The 18,774-nt window shown below is 40.9% G+C and overlaps 3 protein-coding genes across 3 annotated transcripts in view; all 3 read left to right on the plus strand.

The window, feature by feature from the left end:
• The first annotated feature begins 282 nt into the window (after positions 1–282).
• On the plus strand, positions 283–3,033 carry LOC121528569 (retinol-binding protein 3-like). The gene has a single exon (XM_041816086.1). It carries the CDS (start codon positions 283–285, stop codon positions 3,031–3,033), a length of 2,751 nt encoding a protein of 916 aa, XP_041672020.1.
• A 3,802-nt stretch (positions 3,034–6,835) lies between these two features.
• On the plus strand, positions 6,836–10,228 carry LOC121528726 (retinol-binding protein 3-like). Its single transcript, XM_041816291.1, has 4 exons — positions 6,836–8,068; positions 8,492–8,682; positions 8,916–9,058; positions 9,470–10,228. Exons 1-4 carry the CDS (start codon positions 6,875–6,877, stop codon positions 9,793–9,795), a joined length of 1,854 nt encoding a protein of 617 aa, XP_041672225.1. The 5' UTR covers positions 6,836–6,874; the 3' UTR covers positions 9,796–10,228.
• A 3,110-nt stretch (positions 10,229–13,338) lies between these two features.
• antxr1c (ANTXR cell adhesion molecule 1c) overlaps positions 13,339–18,774 on the plus strand; it is a 64,033-nt gene continuing 58,597 nt past the window's right edge. The window contains exon 1 of the mRNA XM_041816419.1: positions 13,339–13,900. Coding sequence (XP_041672353.1) covers positions 13,743–13,900 — 158 coding nt within the window. The 5' untranslated portion in view covers positions 13,339–13,742. The remainder of the gene's footprint in view (positions 13,901–18,774) is intronic.

Below are 18,774 nucleotides of genomic sequence, written 5' to 3' on the forward strand. Positions count from 1 at the left end.
ACCTAAAGTAATGTATTTTAGAAAACATAAGCAACTACACCAGCTCTCATTGACCAGTTTCAATTGTCTGTTATTGTCTGCATGTTGAAGCGTGGCAGATAATACGATTAAAGGTTTATAGAGGACAAAAGCCTCTTAGGTTGATTTTGTCCAAAAAAAAAAAAAGACAATGCCTGTGTTCCCTCCCACAAAACAAAACAGAATCTTCCAACAGAAACATGAACTAACAAAGCTCAGTAGGCAGAGTTCTCGAATCCGGAGAAAATGATGAAGACATTAGCTATGGCATGGTTCATGCCTCCCCTACTATTGATGCTTCACATATCTACAGTCAGGTCATCATTCCAGCACACCCTGGTGTTGGAAATGGCCAAGATTCTTTTGGATAACTACTGCTTGCCTGAGAACCTAGCTGGGATGCAGGAGGCCATCCAACAAGCCATCAACAGCAGAGAAATCATGCAGATTTCAGACAAGAAAACTCTGGCAGCTGTCCTCACTAGTGGAGTACAAGGAGCGCTGAATGATCCGAGATTGATTGTGTCCTATGAGCCGAATTTTGTGCCGCCAATGCTGCCATCTCTAACCAAAGAGCAGCTTGCACGACTGGTGAGGAACTCTGTCAAGTTGGATACTCTTGAAAACAACACTGGATATTTGCGGATGGATTGGATCATTGGGAAGGAGGCAGCCACAAAGCTTGGCTCCCGGCTGAGGGACAACATCTGGGACAAGGTTGCCGGAACATCCTCATTAATCTTTGACTTGAGGTATAGCACAGCTGGAGAATTTTCTGGAGTTCCCATTATCGTCTCTTATTTCTCAGACCCCGGGACCCTCATTCATATTGATACTGTGTATGACAGACCTTCAAATGCATCCAGGGAACTGTGGACCATGCCAAGAATGACTGGGAGAAGGTATGGTAGAAAAAAAGACATAATTATTTTGACCAGCAAGCGAACAGCAGGTGCTGCTGAGGCGGTGGCATACGGATTGAAAAACCTAAAGAGGGCTATTGTTGTTGGAGAAAGGTCTGCTGGTGGATCAGTAAGAGTCCAAAAGATAAGGATTGCCCAGACAGACTTCTACATAACAGTTCCTGTGGCAAGGTCAATAAGTCCAATCACAGGCCAGAGCTGGGAAGTTCGTGGAGTTTCCCCAACCGTCTACACCAACGCCAAGGACGCTGTCGCAAAAGCCAAGTCCCTTTTAGTCGTAAGGAGAGCCATTCCAAAAGTTGTGAAGAGTATCTCTGATATGATCGGGAGGTTTTACGCTTTCACAGACAAGGTTCCAGTTCTTCAGCACTGTCTTCAGTCTATGGACTTGTTTTCTGTGGTATCCAAAGAAGACCTGGCAACTAGACTCAACGAAAACCTCCAAGCAGTGTCTGAGGACCCAAGACTCATCATCAAATACAATCAAGATGACGATGCAGTGGTAGAGGAAGACCTTGAGCTTTACAATGAACCCAGTCATGTTGAGTTATTGAATGAACTGGTACACAAAACATTCAAAGTGGAAATTCTTGCACATAATACTGGCTATCTCCGCTTTGACAAGTTTTTCAGGTTGTCCTCCTTGGCTGAAATAGAAGAACTCATGGCTAAAAAGGTATGGGAGTCCCTCAAAGACACCAATAATCTGATTATTGACCTACGCTCTAACACGGGTGGCTCCTCAACCTCTCTGTCCTTAATTCTGTCCTACTTGCATGACGCATCCCAGAAACATCACTTTTTCACAATATATGACAGAATTAAGAACATATCAACAGAATATAACTCTTTCCATGAAATAACAGGGACAAGCTATGGGTCCAGACGGGGGGTTTATGTTTTGACCAGCTACCACACAGCAGGTGTCGGTGAAGAGTTTGCTTACTTGATACAGTCCCTTCATCGAGGCACAGTTATCGGGGAAATTACATCTGGTGACCTCATGCACTCAAAGACATTCCAGATAGATGGGACGGATATTGCCATCACTATCCCTGTCATTAACTTTTTAGACAACAACGGTGAATGTTGGCTTGGAGGGGGCGTTGTCCCAGATGCTATAGTTCTCGCTGAGGAAGCTATGGACCAAGTCCGTGAGATTGCAGATTTTCACCAAGGACTCAGGTCCCTCATAGAGGGAACTGGAGAACTATTGAAAAAATACTATGCAAGCCATAAGGCCGCCCTCAAGGTCAGTAATGAACTGTTGAGCAAATGGGCTGAGGGATTATATTGGTCGGTCGTTGACTTTGAATCTTTGGCATCTCAGCTGACAGCTGACATCCAAGAAAGTTCAGGAGATCATCGCATTCATATCTACCACTGCATTGTTGAGCCTGAGGCTTCTCATAATGTCCCAAAGATCCCTGCTCCTGAAGAAGTGGGTTACATGATTGATGCTTTGTTTAAAGTTGAGATCCTACCAGATAATGTCGGTTATTTAAGGTTTGACATGATGCCAGATGTAGAAGTAGTGAAAGCCATTGGGCCTCAGCTGATCCAGTTAGTTTGGAGCAAGATAGCACACACAGGGGCCCTCATTATTGACATGAGGTACAACACCGCTGGATATACATCGGCAATTCCTCTTTTGTGCACCTATTTCTTTGATGCTGAACCTTTACGGCATATTTACACAGTCTTTGACCGCACCACAAACACCATGGCAGAGGTAATGACATTGCCACAGGTGATTGGCCAAAGGTATCTGACCTCCAAAGATGTCTACATCCTCACCAGCCATATGACAGGCTCAGCAGCTGAAGTCTTCACACGAGCTATGAAGGATCTAAAACGAGCCACAGTCATTGGGGAGCCTACGATTGGGGGGTCCCTATCAAGTGGAACCTACCAGATTGGGGGTAGCGTCCTATACGCTTCCATTCCTAATCAGGTTGTGTTGAGTGCAATCACTGGGAAAATGTGGAGCATGTCGGGGGTTGAGCCTGATGTCACTGTCCAAGCCAATGACGCTCCTCCTGCAGCACAAAAAATCATAGCAAGGCTGCTGAGGAGAGAGCCAAGAAAATAGCTATTATGGTCTGTTTTACAAACTTGGCACAGAAAGTAAGGAAATTTGTTTGGTGTTAATGTGACGATGCTTCTTGGAAATACATCTTAAATAGCCTGTTTATTTCTCTTTTAAATGATGCCACATATGTAAGGAATATGCATTTGTGGGATGAGCAGCAGAGCTGAGTATGTGGGTTGTGGCCATGAAAAATTTGCTAAATCTTTTCTGCCAATGCCAAACATCCTATTCTGCTGTTGACTCTTGTTTGGTGGTGTTTGGTGGATTGCATGATTGAAGTCTGAAGAAACAAGACATATTAGCAATTTAACAATTTATTTATCTAACAAACAGGAGCCTCAGTGGAGTGTGGAAGAACCATAAACAGCCACAATAGCCTGGCACCTCCTCCTCATGCTTGTCACCAGCCTGGTCACACACTGCTGTTGGATGGCATCACATTCTTCAACCAGCATTCGGCGCAAGTCAGCCATTGTGGTTGTGTTGGTCACTCTGGCTCAAACAGAACGTCCAAGCTGATCCCACAAGTGTTCAATGGGGTTGAGGTCAGGAACGCTGGCAGGCCATTCCATCCTTTCCACTCCCATATTCTGTAGGTAGTCTCTGATAAACCCTGTTCTGTGGGGGTGAGTGTTGTCATCTTGGAGGATAGAGTTCAGTCCCAGACTGTGGAGATATAGGATTGCCATTGGTCGCAGAATCTCATCTTACTATCTTTCTGTATTGAGATTGCCTCCAGTGATGACAATCTGGACTGGCTGCATGCAGTCTGTTCTGGATTGAGTGGGCTGACAGCCATAGGCCATATTATAGAGCAGACCTTGAATGTAAATCTGTAGAGGACAGCCTACAGTACCTAAGTGCTGACAGGGTGAGGAAACGGTCTTCTTGGGGTGTCAAATCAAGAGTCAGTGGCAAAAGCAAATCATGCCATTTGGCATTGGCAAAGGGAGATTTAGGCCATTTTTTCATGGGTGCAACCTACTTACTCAGCTCTGCTGCTCATCCCACAAATGCATGTTCCCTACAAATGTGGCAATATTTAAAAGAGAAATAAACAGGCTTTCCAACAGCATCAGATTTATTACCAAGAAGCATTGTTACAAGAAAGAAATAATCCACCAAACACAAATTCCCTTACATTTTGTGCTAAGATTTGCCAGTGTGCTCCAGTTTGATTTAAGACTGTCAACCAGTGTAACAGCACAGCAATGTTTCATGTGTCTTCAGTAAATTAACCAGTTATGTGGTCCACTAACCACTGCTAATGTTGTTAAAGCTTTCTTACCTGGTAATTATTTCATTATCTCATAATGTTAACACTGATAAACCCTTAATTTAAGGCCCTGTTATTGGCTGACACTTTGTACAGTTTTTTTAACACTGCAGATTATGTGATGCATTCATCCAGACAGAACTTAACTGGATTTCTGAGGATTAAATGTCTCATTACTGAAGGGAATTTACTGAATAAGCTGTATAATCTTAAATCCACTTGCTACCCCTGGCAAAGCGCTAAGAGCATGAAATGTTTAATCACACACTGGCATTTCAGCAACCTGATTATTGTGAAAACTGTTAATACGTATTGTGTGCACAATAATCTCCAACTAATTAATGTGCAGTTAAACAAAATAGGTTGCACTTTCTCAATCTAAATAATAACAAACAAATGATACCCTTTTATGTTCCAGTTGTATGATTTCTTATCATGTAAAACTGCATTTTTCTCATCTATATTGTCTTCTTTACTTTGATTAAACCTTTAAAGCATGTGATCATGAGTGTATGTATTTGACTCGGCTATGTAATTGCATGAAGAAAACGTATTTTGTGTATGTATTTTTGATGGTTTTCAAACACTTCATGATATCTTGAAAGTTTGCCTATCATAACATGTCTCTGTTGGTCTGCTGTAGCTCAGTTTGAGCTTCTCTGTACCATAAGAAGACTTCTTCCAGCAGAGGGCGCAAGTACATTATGATTAACTGTACCCTTCTGTTCACTTTAACTCCAGTACAGGAGGAGACAAGCAAAAATGGCTGAGCAAATATTTAGAAATAAATCATGCATTAGTTTTCACTTTTGTGATTGACCACTGGACAAGTATCCACTTGTGTTACCTTTGCATTTTCATGTGTTTTCCTAGGGTTGTAAAGATTATTTGCAGACAATTTGATTAACTAACATACAGAATAAGTGCATTAAGTTTTTAAACTGTGATTACTTGCATTCTTTATTACCCCTTTTCTGTACATTTTGGATAAGCCACTGCAGCATCTCCCTGCAGCCACAGCAATGAAAAATAAGTCCATCACTGCTCCTTGATGTCTCATTAAAGGTTTAAAAACTCACAGACAGCCCAGTGGACAAGTTAAAAGTCATCTACACATTGTGGTATCAAATGTTTTACTTTTTACTATTCCCTTATTTCCTTAAAGATTCATAAGTCCCCCTTTTCTATGTTTAAGTTCATGTTATGATCTTCAGTCTACTTATAAAAGCAGGTCTGTATCCAAACAGGAAGTCAATTACCCCTATACGCACTCTGATTCAGCCACAAATTTTGAGTCATACCAATTTTCATTCAGAAAGTGCATCCTTTGTCATTCAGCGTACATGTAGATACAAAGGCCGACCATAACCCAATCGCAGCCCAACCAGCTGCTCCTGACTGGTCAGATGAATTTCTGACATTTTGCATATTTTGGTCGTATGACTCCAGACACTCCCACAGTGAGAGCAGAACCTTGAGCACAATCCTCAACTTTGGGGTATTTTTTCCCTTGTAAACTTTCAGACAGTATCTTAAATCATCATGATGACAGCGGGAATGACTTTCCGATCCCCCCCACCCCCACCATAATAAAGGAAATATCAAGCAGGAAATATGACCACCCGCAGACCTCCAGCTGGCAAGGATGCTGTTTGTGTGTGGGGGATAAAGAGAGAGAGAGAGGGTATGACTTAATACGACCTTAGTGCGTGAGACTTTTCCTAAGAAAACTCCTCAGATTTTTGTCAGTCTATCCAGACTTCACCCAGTGTAAGCACATAAATTATGTATGGTTGTGCATCGTAGAAAATTCAGTCGCACAATATGAGCTGGCATTCAGTCACGACTGTCATAGAGTTGGCTTAAAACCACGCAGTGTATGCCTGACTTTAGTTTGAGAAAGTAGAAAAACCCTAAATATCACAAAAATAGTACATTTTAAAATGCAAATTAAAAAAGGTGCAATTAATCACAATTAACTACAGAATTTGGGATAAATCGTAATTAGATATTCTTCTTTTTGACCACCTTAGTTTTTACTTTAAAAAGGCAAGCAAAAATGACCTTTACTTTAAGTACCACCTGCAAGGGGCTTAATAATTTAAGATTTTATTTACCAAAGCATTTATTTACACCAGTAAGCTCTGGTAAAAAGATTAAAATCACCATAAATAAATTCTTCAACAGGGCCATTTTGATCCAGCACCCGCTTGATGCATACTGGGATGTGCAGGTCTTATTTTATTTATTTTTTCAATTTTCTACTTATTTGTGAGTTACAAAACTTCCATAACAAGGGTGGCTGTAAATAGTTGTTTCAACACTTTGTGTTAATTTAAGTCGTCTGGCGGGAACTTCTAGTTAATACTCCCACTTGACTAGGTTATTATTACCATATAGAGGCACTCAGGATAATACGATTAGAGGGTTATTGTGGGTCAAATCCTCTTAACTGTGTGTTAACAGAATCCCTCCAGCCAAAACAGAGCCATTTGACAGAGAACCTCTTGGGAGAAGGAAGGAAGCTCAACATCTTCCACTTCTTCACTTTCTTATCTGACAAACATGGCGAAGACTTTCTTTCTAGTGGCCTCTTTGCTATTTTTGGGAAATGTTTTCTATAGCCATGCTGCATTTCCCCCTAGTGTCATCGTCGATATGGCAAAACTAGTTATGGACAATTACTGCACACCAGAGAAGTTGGACGGCATGGCCCAGGCAATCGAAGCAAGTGGTGGCAACACAGAGGTTCTCAACATTCCAGATGGGGAATCCTTGGCTAGGGTTCTTAGCGCTGGATTTCAGCTCACAATCCATGACCCCCGCTTGGTGATCTCCTATGAGCCAAAGTATGTCCCAGCTGTGGCACCCCATATGCCTCCTTTGCCCCCTGAGCAGCTCATCGCTGTGCTCCAGACCTCGATCAAGCTTGACATCTTGGAGGGGAATATTGGCTACCTCAGGATCGACAACATCCTTGGAGAGGAGGTTGCAGAAAAAGTTGGCCAGCTGCTCCTTGACCTAGTATGGAATAAAATCCTGCCAACCTCAGCTCTCATCTTTGACTTGCGCTACACCGGCAGCGGTGACATCACCGGAATCCCCTACATTGTGTCTTACTTTACGGAAGCTGAGCCTCAAATCCATATTGACAGTGTGTATGACCGTCCCTCTGACACCACCACCAAGCTGCTCACTATGACCACACTGCTGGGACAGAGATATGGCGTCAACAAGCCCCTAATTGTTCTCACCAGCAAAAACACCAAGGGTATTGCTGAGGATGTTGCTTACTGCCTCCAGAATCTGAAGAGGGCCACGATTGTGGGCGAGAAGACCGCCGGGGGCTCTGTAAAAGTTGAAAAATTCAGAGTGGGCGACTCTGACTTCTATGTGACCATTCCAACTGCAAAGTCCATCAACCCTGTCACCGGCTCCACCTGGGAGATCGTCGGTGTGACCCCTGATGTGGTGGTCGAAGCTGAGGACGCGCTTGCAACTGCCATCAAGATCCTCAACCTCCGTGCCAAAGTTCCAGCAATCATCGAAGGATCGGCAGCCCTGATCGCTGATAACTACGCCTTTGAAGCTGTTGGGGCTAAGGTGGCAGAACAATTGAGAGGACTTCTTGCAGGTGGCGAGTACGGAATGGTGGTTTCTAAGACCAGTTTGGAGGCCAAACTGTCTGCTGACCTGAAGACCCTGTCTGGTGACAAGAGCCTGAAGACTACAAGCAACCCACCTGTCCTGCCCCCAATGGTAAGAACCCTATGCATACGCGTACAGGTTTTTGATTTTAAAAATATTTAACTGCTACTAGATCAAATTAAAACAAACCTGTTTAAGTTGTTTAGATCATATTGCATGTTCAGGACCAAAGGGAGAAATTTCACCCTCAAATTAAACCAATACAACTTGATATGCACCCATGTTCCAATGGTTTCAGCTGTAATAATCAGATAAAGTGGGCTGGATAAACAATGGTTATGCCAAAATGCTTTTGAATCTCTGTTACATTTAATTCAGTGAATAGTCAATGGCAAATTTGGCACAAATCTGTAGAATACACAGTATTCATGTGAATTTGTGGGGTAAAAATTAACTGTTTTTCATTAAATTGAGTAAGGCATGTTGGTCACACTTGCATTAAAATTGCTGACTTGTCTTTTTGTTCTCCCACAGGAATATTCTCCAGAGATGTATATCGAGCTGGTCAAAGTCTCCTTCCAAACGGACATATTTGAAAATAACATCGGCTATCTGCGTTTCGACATGTTCGGAGACTTTGAGGAGGTCAAGGCCATTGCCCAGATTATTGTTGAGCACGTCTGGAACAAAGTCGTCAACACTGATGCTATGATCATTGACCTCAGGTGGGTAATCCAACTCATGGTGCAAGCTAACTCCAAATTCACTGCGTCCAATTTTGGAAAGCAAATCATCCGCTAAAGCTGCTAAAGCTCGTCAGTCCACATCTTTAAATAGAGGACTTAGACTGTCTGACTTAGTCCGGATAAGTTTAGAGTAATATTTTAAGGATACGGCTATTTTTACTTCAACAGTTGCATAAATATTCATTGAATTGTATAACTCATTGGCTTTGCAGAAACAACGTTGGAGGCCCAACTACGGCCATCTCAGGCTTCTGCTCTTACTTCTTTGATGCTGACAAGCAGATTATGTTGGACAAGCTGTACAACAGACAAACCGGCACAACGACAGAGCTCCTGACCCTGCCTGAGCTCACTGGTAATTAAAGAAATGAAGTTTTAGATTTTACACATTTGTTAAGCTTAATAAACTCCTGCAAGGTGGAGGATTTTTTAGCTAGGAAGCCAGATAATTTCACTAGAGGTGGTGGAGACCAAAAACAGAGCTAAAAGTGAAGGGACTTAATTTACCAGCTATTCAGATACACTACTGTCAAGATTGCTAGAAATGTGTAAAATGGTTTAAACAATGTTGTTACAACATCTTAGCCTTTGGTTAACGGTTTGGTTCTTCTATTAAGGTTGGTTTAACTTGCAAGGTGCAAGGACATGAAGCTCAAAAGGCTGCAAACCTCTACTCACTCTAATTCACTCTTTGGGTGAAGTTACTTGCTTCTGCATGTTAAGATGAATTCATGTCCCTGTTCTGTCCCCATCTCTTCCTCTTTAGGCGCAAGGTACGGCTCAAAGAAGAGCCTGCTCATCCTGACTAGCAGCGTGACTTCTGGAGCTGCAGAAGAGTTCGTTTACATCATGAAGAAGCTTGGCCGTGCAATGATTGTCGGAGAGACCACTGCCGGGGACTCCCACCCACCCAAGGTCTTCAGCGTTGGCGATACCGGCGTCTTCCTCAGCATCCCCACCATCCACTCTGACATTTCCACTGGGCCAGCCTGGGAGGGAACTGGAATCACTCCTCACATACCCGTGGCAGCTGATGCTGCTCTCGGCACAGCCAAGGGCATTTTAAACAAGCACTTTGCAGGCCAGAAGTAAAACCATACCTGAACACAGTCAAGGGTTTTCAAACTGTCACTTTTGCTTTGGCAGCCAAATGGTTATAAGATTTAGAGTCTAGAAGAGTTTACGAAGAGAGGAATGTAGATTAAGAAGTACAAAGTTTAATCTGCTATTCATCATCTCAAAACCCAGGCCTTTTAAGCCTGCTTATAATGTAGAGCAAAGGTGAGACAGAAGGATTTACTTTCAGTTTGTGATTGCTGTTGAATTCAAAACAAATGTCAAAGGTTTTGAATGTTAATAGCACTAAGTGGCTGTCTTTTTAAGGAAGTTTGTTGCAAAGATCAGTAACAACAAAAATGTGATTTTTGATAAGTCAAAAATATATTTGACATTTTGATTAAGACCTTTTTGATTTAATCCACTTTTTGGCACATGTCAGAGAACCAAAACATGATGATGTCATGTGTGTGGGAAATACAGTACAACCATTATGCCATGTGGGGCTACATGGGCTGTATCACTTTCAGTGTTGACACAATAAAAAAGAAAAATTGAATAAAAAATCAAGTGTGTGTCATATATCTTCCCCTTATTCTTCCCTGTGTGGTTTTTCTTATGTTTCAGCCTGATGTTAGAGTCAAAAACATTTTTTCTCATGAATCTTCACTCAATACCTGACAATGACAAAGTGAAAACACAATTTATGAAAATGTTTTTCTATTTAACATGAAAAACCGAAACATGACATTACAGTTTTAATGGTGCATCAATCTTAAAGCTTTTGTTGAGTTTTTATGAGGTTATGAGACAGACTGAAAATAGCTGGGATGCCTCTTTGTGACCTACAAAAGTAATCCAGACAATCAGCAACAAGAGTGACTCTTTTCTTTCCTGTAACTGCTGCCAAAGCTGTAAGATGAGCAACTAAGCAGAAGAAACTGCCCACGCACCTCCTATTTTTAGAACAATATTCACAACACATACATCTTACTTCAGGACATCTGCAAAAAGATGGCACAATACTTGAACCAGATTGGGTGCAATCCAGAAGTTCCTCACTGGAACTTTAAAGTAGGGGTTGTCATAGTCTGGCAGAATGAACCCTTTTCTAATATCTCATAATATCTAACATTTAAGGCATGTTTAGTATTATAAACATGTTGTCTTGTCAGTCCCCCTTCTAACTTGGAGGGCACAATAAGTCTGAACCGTCGTAGTCTATGCAGGGTTGCACTGTTGCAAGGAATAACTTTGGCTCATTCCCCACCTGCAGCCTTGCCCAGAAGGCTACTTCAGGCCTGCCCGTTGAGTTGGCTAGGACCCTGACAAATACAGTGAATGGGACTCTCCAGCTGTGTCAGCGCAGGTGTGTTGGATCAGAAGCATTGATGCAATTATCCTGACTAGTTACCTCCTAGTGTGTGAGGCTATTATGGTTGCTGATATCAAGATTCTTTGTTCATTTTATTTTTAACCAAATTTTGCCACTTTTGCCTTTATTTGCCATGTTTTTGCAATTTTTAATCCAATTTCTGCTGTTTACAACAACTTTAGCCACTTTAAACCATTTTTTGCAGTTTTTCACCTATTTTCCAAAGTCTTTTTTGACTCTTTTAACGTATTTGTGCTGCTTTATTTCAACCCATGTTGGAGTCTTTTTTTCCCAACTTTTGTTGCTTTCTGTCATCATTTGACACTTTTTCAACCCATTTCAAATGCTTTTGGCCACTTTTTAATCAAGGTTTGCCTCTGTCAGCCCTATTTAAGCACTTTTTGCCACTTTTTCAACCCATTGTTGTTGCTTTCATCCAGTTTTGCCCCTTTTTCAACAAACTTTTGCTGCTTCTCAAAAACTGTTCAGGCTTATTACCACTTTGAATTTACTTATGTGGCTTTGCATCCATTTTTTTCTCACCCATGTTTGCCACTTTTGCTGTTTCCTGCTCTCTTTTGTCACTTTTCTGGCCACTTTTTACTCCATTTGTGCTGCTTTTCACCCATGTTTGCCACTTTGAACCATTTTTTGCAGCTTTTCATCAGTTTTCCAAAGTCTTTTCTAACATTTTTAAAGTATTTGTGCTGTTTTTTTTTTGTTTGTTTTGTTTTTTACCCATGTTCAACACTGTTTTTCTCACTTTTGTTGCTTTCTCTCCTCATTTGCCACGTTTTGGCCACTTTTTTATCCACTTTAACTGTTTTTCACCCATTTCCAGGAATTTTGGCCACTCTTTAACCCACAATTGCTGCTATCAGCCCTAATTAAGCACTTTTTGCCACTTTTTCAACCCATTGTTGTTGCTTTCATCCAGTTTTGCCCCTTTTTTAACCAACTTTTGCTGCTTCTCACAAACTGTTCAGGCTTATTACCACTTTGAATTTACTTATGTGGCTTTGCATCCATTTTTTCTCACCCATGTTTGCCACTTTTGCTGTTTCCTGCTCTCTTTTGTTACTTTTCTGGCCACTTTTTACCCATTTTGGCTGCTCTTCACCCATTTTGGCTGCTCTTCACCCATTTTCCCATCACTTTTCACCACATTTACTCCATTTGTGCTGCTTTTAACCCATGTTTGCCACTTTAAACCATTCTTTTGGATTTTGATCAATTTTTCCCAAGTCTTCTTTGACATAACGTATTTATGCTGGTGTTTTTTACCCACATCCAGCACTTTTTCCTCACATTTGCTGCTTTCTGTCCTCATTTGCCACATTTTAATCACTTTTTGATCCACTTTGACTGTTTGTCACTGATTTCAAAGAATTTTGGCCACTTTTTAACCAACTTTTGGTGCTTTCAGCCCTTATTTTTTGCCACATTGTTATTGCTTTTTACCAATTTATGTTTTTACTTTTAATCCATTTTTGCTGCTTCTCATTGGTTTCTAAGCTGTTTTGCCACTTTTTACCTATTTTGACTGCTTGTCACCCATTTTCTGACCTCTTTTTGCTACTTTTACGCATTTGGCTGCTTTTCACCTTGTTTTGCCCCTTTAACTCATTTACAAATGTTTACATCTCTAAGAACAAAGCATGCAGATTCTGCAGGTAAAAGTATCTAATGGGATGTGTGAGAAGTAAACTGCTTGTCAGATTATTTAAAAAAAAAAAACACACATATTTTTATGGAACAAACTCTCCCTCTACCCTTCAAATAATAAGCCCTGTGCTTTACAAATGATGGTGTGAGAATGAGCTCCATATGGTTGGTGATCAGCTAAAAGAAATCTGTGCATATATCTGCCATACTCCTTAATCTCGCAGCGTTACTGATGGCGTAATTATAAAGGATTGCCTACAGCACAGAGTAATCATACAAACCTGCAGTAATTATAAGGTCTAAATGTGAGAACAAACATTTGTCAAAATTGGTAATATAGCCTATTTCGCGTCTAACATTGTCATCCCATCCTGCAGCGCTCATTCTCCACTAAATGCGCCAGTCTTCCACGTGAGGGAGGCGCAAAATGCGATCTTGACCCATTTTTCCTCTTTCTCTCTCCTCAGTTTGAAATATGATACCTGGTCCATTTCAGCCAAGTCTGTCCCCCTGGCTCCCAGTTCTTCCAGCGCCAACGCTGCTCTACATTTCCCAGCTTCTCTTGGCTTTTAAAGACCCCCATTCCATCATTTTAACAATTCTTGTCTTTTGGACTTTTACTGCAAAGTTGTTTCTTTAGACTATTTTTTCCTCAGCTGTTTTCAGGTGGAATCTGCACCAGTATTACTTTTCAGTCATTTCTAGTGAGAGAAAACCTCTCTTCTGCTGGCTTTATTACCGGGATGCGGGTGGCCGTGAATGCAAACTGAGTTAAAGATAAAGAGAGACGTGAACGCGCATCGCCGGCATCCTTTCTGAAGTCTTTGTTGCATCCCTGTCCTAAATAAGAAACTTTCTCTGGGATGTAAGGAGACACTACACGGTTCTGGTTTTCAGTTTTTCAACAAAGGAATTAACTTTTTTTTTTCACCGAGGAACAATCATGGCGATATTTTGGTTGAATATGCGTGTTGTCCTCCTTTTACTCGGATTAGTTTTGCTCCTTTCTCCATCAACGAGAGCCGAGCCGGAGCTGCAAGACGAAGAGGAAGAGGAAAGTTCCTGTCAGGGCGCGTTTGACCTGTATTTTGTGCTTGATAAGTAAGTGGAAACACTGGTCAACTTAGAGAATAAGTTTTGTATGCTAGCTTGCAGCAGTTTATAGGTCAAAAAAGTTAGCTTAACACCGCGCTAGCAACTTTATTTTTTTTCTTTTTGTAGCCGTTACACTAATAATTGTGGTTTATTAACCTGTTTGTCATACTGTAATGACAGGAATATGAAGAAATACGAATATGAACTTCATTTATCAAACATGAAGAGAGAGTAAACTGAAATTACAGTTTTGTTGAATTATTGATGTGTATGTAAATACGTTTTGCTAATTAGCAAAGCTGCATCCATCTGTGCGCGGGTGCGTGCACGCGTGATGACGTCAGATAGGACGCTGACTTGCAGAGTACAGTTTGCTGAATAAGCAGAGTGAGTTCATACTGTTTTGATGTTACAGATATGTTATCTGTCTCTCTTTCCTCTCCGTGCTTTACAAGTTAATTTCATTCATTTGCTTCTTTAAACACTGTTATTACTAATATGAAAAATTAGCCTAAGGGCAAATAAGCTTTTCTCTCTTAGGGCAATGCTGAAGGGATTTTTTTTTTTTTTTTTTTTTTTCAGTGACTGCTCACCATTCCCCCTTTCATTTCCATCCTCCTTACGCCCACATAGGAAAAATGTTGTGGTTATATGACATCTTAGTGCTGGACTCAAGCTGGGGAGAAAATACAGTAAAAACTCATATAGAAGAAGGAGAAACTTCCAGAGTGACTTCTTTATTTTCAGCGTCATTACTTTGCAGTTATTTACATTTTCAGGTGCAATTTGCAGAAGCTGGCTTCATCAGCCATGATCAGTGCAACAAACATCATCTTCATTGAGAAAGAGCAATATAGAATATTTATAAAGAGTAACATTTAACTTTATTTTCATTCTATTATTACATCTAAGTTTGATCTGGTATTACCAGGATTAAAGCATGCTGCTGCTTCAGCTTTTATCGCTCAATGATGGAGCAATGCCAGGAATGGGGAGGGGGAACACAAAAGGACAGGAAGCAGCAACATTCATGGAAAATGTGGTCTTAATTTGGCAAACAAGATGTTGCACGCAGCACCTTTAGAGAACTGTTGTTACAGCTTTTATGAGACTTTTTGCATAATACAGATTAATCTGTAGTCTTGCACAAAAAAAGCATCATTCATGACTAAGTTAGTTTTCTTTTTCTAAAAAATGTTTTATCAGACACTATTATTGTTTAAAGCTACATATGTAGAACTTTTTTCCACTAAAATGTGTGAGTAAATTGAAAATGGCTGCTCCAATGTTACATGTATTTTAGATTAATTCTTACATTACCTCAAATATTCCTGACATTTTATAAAACCAGAGAAAAAATTGTTTTGATAATTGTATGGTGTAATTGTAATGACAGAGCTGCTCTGACAGACACCACTTGTTTAACGTTGCCTTGGATGTTAAGTGAAAGACTGTTACATAATGCAGTGGGGAGAACTGCCCTAAGCTGCCCTTATGTTGCTGCATCTCATCCATGTTTTGTGCTGCTTAATTATGATGGACCACAATTATTCTCTGCCATCACAACCTACAGCAAATGCTCTATAGCCAAAGCTTATCCCTGTAACAAGAACCCCTCCTCATTATGTTGCAGTCCCACCAGGTACTTCCAGGTTGAGAAGACCAGGCCCTCGGCATACCAACCTCTGTAGCTTACTTCTTGTTTGACATGAGGAGTCTGTTAATAATAAACGGCACGCCATACAGTATATTCACTAAACAAATAAGCAATGTTCTGATTCATGGATGTCTTTCACCTATCCATTCATCCATCCATCCATCTTCTCGTTGTGGTGACAGCAGGTTGAGCTAGTCAACCCAGACATCCTTTTCCTCAGCAACACTTTCCAACTCCTTCTGGAGGATCCTGAGGCATTCTGAGATCTGCCTGGTCTGGGAACGCTCCCTTCTGGATCTTCCCTGAAGTCTCGTCCCAGCTGCCCAGGAGACCTCCAAAGGGAGGCACCAAGGAGGCATCCTGATAAGATGCTTGAACCAGCTCAACTGGCTCCTTTCAATGTGAAGCTGCATCTACTCTACTCTTAGCTCCCTCCGGAGGCCTGAACATCTCAAAGTCTGATCCCAGTCATGAGAAAACTCATTTTGGCCACTTGCATCCACGGTCTCATTCTTTCAATCATTACCAAGAGTTCATTCCCAAAAGTGAGGGTTGGTAGGTAGATTGACCGGTAAATTGAAAGCTTTGCTTTTGGGCTCAGCTCCTTCTTCACAACAATGGTTCAGCACAACACCCATAGTACCGCTGACACTGCATCAGTCCAGCTGTCAATCTCACGCTCTCTTTACCCTTACTCGTGAACAAGACCCCGAGACACTTTAACTTGGATACTGCAGAGAATCATAGCCTTGGACTTGGAATTGCTGACTCTTTCACATAATGTGGGAGAAAAGCTGTTAAAAGTGTCCTTCCTGGTTTGCACTGGAAGCAATCCTAGAATGCTTGCAAGAAGCAACCCATAATACTTTGCAGCTCACTTTGTGCACTGTGCATTTAAGCAGAGGCATAACGTAATAGCGATTATCATCATAACTGAGGCATATACCCTCATGAACAGAAAAAGTTTCTGTTGGATAGTTTCATTGATACTGAACTCCTATGAGCATGTAAACAGGCAAAGATATTTTAAAACACTGTACACTCCTCAGAACATTTCCACTTCTAACGAAATCTGTGGTTGGAAGTTTCGTTTCTACTTCTCATTTGTATTTCAAATGTATGAGCTGAGTAAAGTTACTTCTGCTGCAACACGCATTTGCTGAAATGGTTAGTTCCAATAAAAGCATCATACGTCATCATGGGTACTTTTTATTGTGAAATACATGTCAGAAATGGAATACATTTATCATCAAATGAATCAAATAAGCATTTAGCGGAGCTACCATAAAAGGTAACTATTTACGGCAGGAGTCATCAAGTACATTTGCACAAGGGCCAGATATAGGCTAGTCTCGACAGAAACTCTGGAGGCAAATAAACAAAAATTACATAAATATTTTGGTCTGACTGAAACATCATTGTGGTTGTAATTGTAATTTCTTTCAAAACGAGACCTATTCCTGTTATCTGTAATGCAGCAGGCCACAAGGAGATAGACCTGACAAAAGAGTTGGCTGGACCCCTGAAAATCCCAGAGAAGGGGCCCTGCCCAATTATGATTTACTACTAGTATTAACTCATTTTTTACACTTCCAACCCCTTTTTTCCTCTTTAACCCAATTTTTGCAAGATTGTAACCCCTTTTGAATGACTTTTCCTGCATGTTTCATCCTCTCTGTGCCACTCTTATCCATTTTCGCCACTTCTATTTTCTACTCACTTTTTAACCCCTTTTCATTACTTTTTGTTATTTTTACTATTTTTTTGTCATTTGTAACCAATTTCCAATACTGTTTGCCCTTTTTTTTCCTTTTACCAATTTTTTGCCACAGTTTATCCTCTTTTCACAACTTTTTCTGCCCTTTTTGTCTCTTTGTGCCAGTCCACAACCCATTTTGCCATTTACTGCCCATTTTTGCTACTCTGTAACCCCTTTTCACCACCATATCTGATCATTTTGACAGCACTTCTGCCAGTCTTCACCCTTTTTAAAATATGTACTAATTATATAGTTATTCTAAAACTATTTCAATATTACTTGTTTTGTGATGGATTTAACAGCTGTGGACATTGAAAGCCAGAAGATACTCTTAAAACCACAACATCTTCTTGTCCTCCTTTTGTGAATTTAATGACCTTTTAGGAGCTTGACAAGAAGTTTTGGGGGGCCTGATATGGCCCCCGGGCCGGCAGTTGATTATCAGTGCTTGACAGCCTCTCCTTTGAGCTGAATTTCCAGCTATAGCCCACTTAACCTATTCTGGACTTAAACATCAGTTTCACCATGCCTTAAGCAGACCCACTGTAGACAAACTGTAACTTTGTACTGCATTAGTCTCAAATGGCACTGTGCCCAGTGATCCTAGCACATAGCATTGTACACGCTGATATGAGTAAGTGAAGCTCAGTGGTCTATGAGCATGTAGGGCCACCATAAAGTCAACATTCTCTGCTGTAACAAACCAGTTATAAGTTTATTTAACCATTCCAGGGATGGTAGGATTGAGCAAATTCACCCACCAGCACTGAAAGCAGATGCTAATTCTCAACCCAGATAATGTCTGTTTAGGCTGCTTTGATGTAAACACTGGACTTCAAGTGGTGGTGGCAAAACATGGGACTGGCTTGTGCTGTGAGGTAAACACTGACACATGCTGTTAATTAGTCAACACTATCTTTGTTTTCAATGTCAGGTTCTATTGTTAGCTCATCAGCGTGTTTTTGGTGCCCACGCTCAGGGTGACTAACAAGGTTTAGCCGGTTGTTGTGGACTTCAAACAAGAAGACACTCATTAGAGAGCTGTCTTAACCGACCCTCAGCTCCATCCCTCGGGCATATGTGGAGTTTATGAGAATGGTCTGAACTCTCTGCCCTAGTTGGACCATATGGAAGACGTAAAATGTGTGAGAACGAGTTTTCAGTAGAAACAAGCAGAGGGGACAGGATACTTGAATGCTGGCACTCCTTCCTTTATAACTGTGGGACACAAATAAATGCTAGATACACTAGTTATGGAAATGAGGGCACATACTGAGACCATTACCACTGCTTAAAATAACAATTGAGTCAATACTGATGTTTTTTCATTACTTCTTTTAATGTAAAACTCCTCTATGCCAACATTTTATCACATGTTTGACCATGAAAACAGATCAGAGTTTGGTGGTGAGTTCTTTTGCCAAAAACAAAAAAGAAAACACTTGTGAATCATCAAACATCTGT

Source organism: Cheilinus undulatus, linkage group 20 (genome assembly GCF_018320785.1).
Source record: "Cheilinus undulatus linkage group 20, ASM1832078v1, whole genome shotgun sequence".
Taxonomy (NCBI): Eukaryota; Metazoa; Chordata; class Actinopteri; order Labriformes; family Labridae; genus Cheilinus; species Cheilinus undulatus.

Excerpts from the sequence above, each read along its gene's own strand:
- LOC121528569 (XM_041816086.1), top strand. The coding sequence starts at position 283 with ATGGCATGGTTCATGCCTCCCCTACTATTGATGCTTCACATATCTACA.
- LOC121528726 (XM_041816291.1), top strand. The coding sequence starts at position 6,875 with ATGGCGAAGACTTTCTTTCTAGTGGCCTCTTTGCTATTTTTGGGAAAT. Across the intron at positions 8,069-8,491 it reads CACCTGTCCTGCCCCCAATG|GAATATTCTCCAGAGATGTA; the intron begins GTAAGAACCCTA and ends GTTCTCCCACAG. Across the intron at positions 9,059-9,469 it reads GACCCTGCCTGAGCTCACTG|GCGCAAGGTACGGCTCAAAG; the intron begins GTAATTAAAGAA and ends CTTCCTCTTTAG.